Genomic DNA, 6,314 nt, shown 5'->3' with positions numbered 1-6,314 from the left:
TGAAAATGGATATTGTAATGTTCAAATACAGGTTGCGTTTATGTAACTACTGTTTTACTTAAATAAAATGTTTCATTTCGAACGTTTGCGCCTTATTCTGGGCGTTTTTATATATTCAATTAGGCACCTCATTTCGCATATTGGCATATTTTGTTTCATTCATGTGGACTTGTAGTTTGTGTAATAATTTTTGTATGTAATAAGGGGTCCATAAGATGTGCCCAATTTGCGTTCAATTATAGTCTGATTTGGCTCAGCTTAGGTACTTGGCCGACCAACGTAATGAATCAACCTGTGCGTGCAAGCTTTAAAAGCCGAATGGGGATATGATTTGCAAAAGGGGCTCCGAATCCGGAGACTTAATCGGCCCCAACGTGTTATGCACCGAAGGGGGCTCCGAATCCAGAGACTTAATCGGCCCTAAGGTGTCATGCACCGAAGGGCGCTCCGAATCCGGAGGCTTATTTAAGCCAATCGTGATATCCACGAAGGGCGCTCCGAATCCGGAGACTTAATCGGCCCCAACGTGTTCTGCACCGAAGGGGGCTCCGAATTCGGAGGCTTATTTGAGCCAATCGTGATATCCACAAAGGGCGCTCCGAATCCAGAGACTTAATCGGCTTTAAGGTGTCATGCACCGAAGGGCACTCCGAATCCGGAAGCTTATTTGAGCCAATCGTGATATCCACGAAGGGCGCTCCGAATCCAAAGACTTAATCGGTCTTAAGGTGTCATGCAGCAAAGGACGCTCTGAATCTGGAGGCTTATTTGAGCCAATCGTGATATCCACGAAGGGCACTCCGAATCCGGAGACTTAATCGGCCCTAAGGTGTCATGCACCGAAGGGCGCTCGGAATCCGGAGGCTTATTTGAGCCAATCGTGATATCCACGAAGGGCGCTCCGAATCCGGAGACTTAATCGGCCCTAAGGTGTCATGCACCGAAGGGCACTCCGAATCCGGAGGCTTATTTGAGCCAATCGTGATATCCACGAAGGGCGCTCCGAATCCGGAGACTTAATCGGCCCTAAGGTGTCATGCACCGAAGGGCGCTCCGAATCCGGAGGCTTATTTGAACCAATCGTGATATCCACGAAGGGCGCTCCGAATCTGAAGACTTAATCAGCCTTAAGGTGTCATGCACCGAAGGGCTCTCCGAATCCGGAGGCTTATTTGAGCCAATCATGATATCCACGAAGGGCGCTCCGAATCCGGAGACTTAATCGGCCCCAACGTGTTCTGCACCGAAGGGGGCTCTGAATCCGAAGACTTATTGACACTAATGGGAAGTGAATTACGCGATGGAAAAAGATGAGGCTTTTCATTGCAAAAGTCAGCTAAATACAAGTATCAAAGCCCACAAGTCGGGTCAGTGATAGAACTTTCATAAAACTGTTCATGCTGACTGCCGGTAGCCACGGATCTCTTCAATGCCACGGGCTGTCGGGAAGCGCATAAGCTAATGATAGGTGCTCAGTACGTCTTGCATGATATGCAACTAGATTCACCCCATGATGACATTATACGGCGAAGGAAGCTTTACGACCAAGAATTCAACTTTGACTGTTCTGGAGCCCGCTTGAACGGGTAGTGTGATCTTCCCCAACGGGTACTCTGGATTCGTGTTGAAGCCAAATAACGAATAAGGCGCCGGAGACAGATCTGACTTGTTGAAGCCGAGTTTGATGAGGGTCTCATAATACATAACCTCCAATGTACTCCCTGGATCTACGAGAATGCGTTTGACGGTAAACTGGTTTACACGTAATCTGATGATCAACGGATCAATGCGGGAGATTGTCATGCCGACAAGATCAGAATCGTTGAAGGCAATACTCGGAGCTTTTTTGGGCCGTTTGGTTGGAGTATGTTGCTCTCGGGGGACTGGATGCGATTGATTTGTGTGCACGGTTAGAGGTGCTGGCAGGCTGTATATCATATGGATCACGCCAAGTGGAGGTGAATCTTGTCTTAAAGCTAGTGCCTTGGTTGGGTTGCCTTTTCTTACGTATTGTTGCAGCCAGCCATCTTGCACCAGTTTCTCCAGGTGATCCTTTAATGCGTAGTAACTTTTAGTTTCGTGGCCATGATCTTTGTGATACTCGCAACGCTTATCCCGCCTTCGTGTGTCAGGAGGGCCTACCATCTTCGACGGCCATTTGAAGAACGGGAGATGTTGGATTTTGGACATTACCGCATTGATCAGTTCTGTCAGTTCCGTATATTTTTTGTCGGTATGTCACGTGCGCCTGCTGTCGACTTGCAGCAGTTCATCCGTTCGGTGAGAGCACTGATCGTTCGATCGGCGAGAACCCCGCCTTTTATCTCGTTTACCCCACTGCTGTGGTTCTGGGCTTTGAGGCGGTACAGAACTTATTGGCTGAGCAATTTCAGGGGATGCCGTTTACTAGATACGCGTCCGGCTTTAACCCGCAAGGCATCGTCCTCTACCTTGCAGTATTCTTCAACTTTCTTCATCAACCCCCAGACCGTTTTGAAGGGTCTTCTGGTCAAGGAACTGCGGAGGGCACTGTCTGGTTGCAATCCCATTTTGAAGGTGGTGGTGGCCATGGAGTCATTGCAAGCGTCGTCAACAAGATTAAAGTATTCCCAATAGCGTGCCGAATACGCTCTTAGTATTTCTTTAGGTTGAATTTGCATCGCCCAGAGAGAGTCTGCTTGTTTCGGCTAGACCTCGTTGGTGATGAATCTGGCCCTAAAGGACCTCTGTAATTGATGGAAGCTTTTGACCGAAGCTGGCTCCAGTTTGTAATACCACCTAATTGCCAGAGGTCCTAAGCCGCTGGGGAATATTCGACACATGAGGGTCTCGTTGTCTGCATGCAATGTCATAGCTTGCTTGTAGTGACGGATGTGATCGGTGGGGTCTGATTTTCCATCATAGAGGGTAAATGACGGAGCTTTGAACTTCTTGGGCAGAATTGCCCTTGCAATCCGTCAGACAAAGGGATCGTGCTGATCTTCTTCATCCGAACTGTTTCTCCTGCGCTTATTCCCTGTTCGTAGACTTTTTTCGGAGGAGCTGGAGGTTTCGGATCGTCCTTTCTTGTCGGGCTCCGTGGATAATGAGTTGGAGTCACTATCGGTGTCCCTTGGTCGGGCTCGAGGTCGTTGTTCACCTACCCTTGGAGGTCGTTCGGGATCTTGGCGCGCGGCTTCTCTGGATTTCGTTACTTCCAGGGCCAAATCTTGACGGAGACGTTCATTTTCAACGATCATATTCTCCAGCCTCTGTTCATTCTGCTTTGCTTGTTTCATAATTGCTTGCATTGTCTCTTGCGCTGAAGTCGTTGGTGAGTCGAAGTTCAAAGCGCGTCTTGCAGCAATGGTTTCCTTTCCGAGCATATTTGTTGGAGTAAGGTCATCCCTCTGTGTAACCTCGTCAGTGGCTACCGGAGGATCTTCGGTTACACCTTCCATGGATATATTCGAGTATTCCCACAAACAGCGCCAATTGTGGGGATAGTGGTTTGGAAATACCCTTCGGATCCTAGGAGACGCTTGGGTTCCTCAGATAGTCACCTGAAAGGAAATAAACACTCCGACGTGAATGCCGGAATTAGCACTCCGACGGACAAGTCAGTCTCAAGTTCTAGGTTACTTGTATTCTAAGTTAAACAAGGAGAGATCCTTACCCTTCTCTATAGTTCCTGTATTTATACTCGTTTACTGGGCCTCAAGGCCAGGGCCTACTCGTTACTTATTGTCCTCTCTCATATTCGGCTCCATGGATTTACGCTTATCCGGCCTATCTATTGTATTCGGCCTCCTAAGCGTGCCAGGTAACGTCGAATAGTGTCTGTTCTGTAGAGTACGCTCTTCCCAGCATTGCCAAATATTCGGCTCCCACACTTCCTTATGCCTGAAACAAAAAAATTTCAAAGCAATACACATTAAACATCCAAGATATCGATTTGACTGACTAAACAACAATATAACCCATCAATTTATATGCCTGAAAGTGTGTCGAGACATCTGTACCAGTGGATTCAAGTCAGGATTTTCTTGGAGGACTAAACATTATAATGTACCCGGGATAGTACATTATAAAAGGACTAAACATTACGGATTTTCTTGGAGGACCATTTTTTGTAATTTTTGCTCTCTTTTATTAGGTAATAAACCTCTTCTCTTTAGCTTTGCTTTTGTTATGCTCCAAAAGCATTTTGGTTATATCTTATATGGTATTTGGTTGTAATTCGATTATTATTTTTTTTTTTTTTATAGTTATAACTCCCATAGGAGTGAGTTATGAAATTTGTGATGATTAACTCCATAAATGTCATAACTTGCATATGATACATACCTTTTTGAGGATGTGTATCATAGCATTACCCGTAAATAAAATAATGTCTTCAATGATAGAATTCAAGAAGTCCTTCTAGGGCTTCGTTTGGGAAGAATGGGTTGGGTAGGTTTGGGACTATTTTAGCCACAAAAATACAAAATAGGCTTTTTAGCCCAATAAGACAAAATATCACATCCAATCCATAATCATTACATTCTTTCTCTTACAAAAAGTCAAAAAAGCCAACAAGCTCTTTCAAACGAGGCTTTTTAGCCCTAGGCTAAAATAGCCAAAATATCAAAAAGCCATAACAAGTATATTTTCGTATGCAGAAATTAAGTATATTTTCGTATTTTATTAAGTTTTTTTAAAAATTTCTTCAAAAATAGTTTACTTTTCAAGTACATTTAGATTAAATGTATTTAAAAATTAAATTTTTTAATGAAAATTTCATTTTTTTAATAAAAATAAAACATGAAAAACAAAAAATTAAGTCGTTTGTTAACGTTTATGTTTCCTATTTTCTGTTTTTGTTTTCATTTTTTATGAAAATTGAAAATAAAAACTTGTTCGGAATATTATTTTCGTTTACAAAAGCATAATATTTATGTCAAAATTTGTGAAATGTTTGAAAACACAAAAAATGTGTTTTCATGTAAAATCTTGTATTTTTATATAATAAAAATAAAGGCAAATTTGACTTTATCCTTTGCAGTTTGGGCAATATGCAGGTTATCCGCCTAACGTTTGAAAATGACCACATAATTCCCACATGATTTGTAGATTGAAGTGTATAGTTAAACATTCCATTCAATTTAACAACAAGTGTGAAACACATGGCAGACATAAGAGAGTTATATGCTCATTTTCAAATTTCAAGGGGGCAAATTGCACATGGAATAAAGCATAAGGGGTTAAACTACACTTTGTCGTCCAGCACAAATGATGAAAATACAAGGGTATTTTAGTCTTTTTCATTAAATCGTTAACGAACCTAACTGTGCACTTCAGTTTATAAACCACGGGGGGGTTGTTATGTGGTCATTTCCAAATATTATGGAGATAAACCGCACATGACCCAAACCACAGGGAGTAAAGTGAAGTTTGCTCTAAAAATAATATGTTTTTCAGAATTTTGGATAATTATTCAGAGTATTTTGAATTTAATAGTCTGTATATTTTTCATACTAAAAATTTATTCAAAAAAATATTTTACACTATTTTATTATTTAGTATTAAATTTTGAGAATTTTAGTAATTTTATTTTATTTTTTCTCAAATTTTTATTGGACTGAAACGTAGCATTTTATGTATCAAAACCAACCCAACTTGCTCAACTTCTTTCCCACTTTTCCTCCGCCCTATTTCTGTCACCATCCCTCTCCCATACTCCCTCCCTCACCTCTCTGCTATCTATCTTCTTCTTCTTTGTTTTTTGATCGGCAAATGTTAGTTATTAGATTAACACTTATGGGAGAAAATCTTCTCACCCTTGGCAAAACACTTAAGTGCTTGTACTCCCTTAATTCAACCCCATAAGGGGAATTGAACCCATGATCTCCTTGGGATTAAGCCCTAAGAAAGGCATGGTGGCCAACTATGCTAGGCCTAATTGGTTTCTGCTATCTATTTATTTATCTATATATATATATATACATGCATATCCTTATATGCATACATATGTGGCCAATTTTTGTAACTAAGGAGCTAGCAAAACTTTATTCCCATTCTAGGGTGATTTTATCTTTTTTCTGATTATAACAATTTTCTACCTTACAAAATTACTAAAATAATAATAAAAATATAACACAGAAACTAACTTTTGAAAAGCTACTTTTGATTTAGTTATCTTTAAAACTTAACTAATTAAGAATGAAACTTGATGGGACATTTGTCTAGGTGGATGGCTAAGATTGTTTTTGGTTTTAAGAATGAAGGGGTGAGATTATTTGGAGGGCTTGGCTGAGATATATAATATCTATATAGAGGAGGACTTTTGTCTTCTC

General features: G+C 41.3%; 1 protein-coding gene across 1 annotated transcript; it reads right to left on the bottom strand.

Moving 5' to 3' along the window:
• Positions 1–1,503: 1,503 nt before the first annotated feature.
• LOC145818608 (uncharacterized) lies at positions 1,504–2,145 on the bottom strand. Its single transcript, XM_082912913.1, has one exon. The coding sequence runs from the start codon at positions 2,143–2,145 to the stop codon at positions 1,504–1,506; it is 642 nt and encodes a 213-aa protein (XP_082769039.1).
• Between the last annotated feature and the right edge of the window lie 4,169 nt (positions 2,146–6,314).

This window comes from Camellia sinensis, chromosome 2 (genome assembly GCF_055761805.1).
Source record: "Camellia sinensis isolate YWXY chromosome 2, ASM5576180v1, whole genome shotgun sequence".
Classification (NCBI taxonomy): domain Eukaryota; kingdom Viridiplantae; phylum Streptophyta; class Magnoliopsida; order Ericales; family Theaceae; genus Camellia; species Camellia sinensis.
The sequence above is the reverse complement of the archived record's forward strand: the minus strand, read 5'-3'. Positions and strand labels throughout refer to the sequence as shown.

What these genes read in the sequence shown, in the direction of transcription:
- LOC145818608 (XM_082912913.1), bottom strand. Translation starts at nt 2,145, where the DNA reads ATGGTAGGCCCTCCTGACACACGAAGGCGGGATAAGCGTTGCGAGTAT.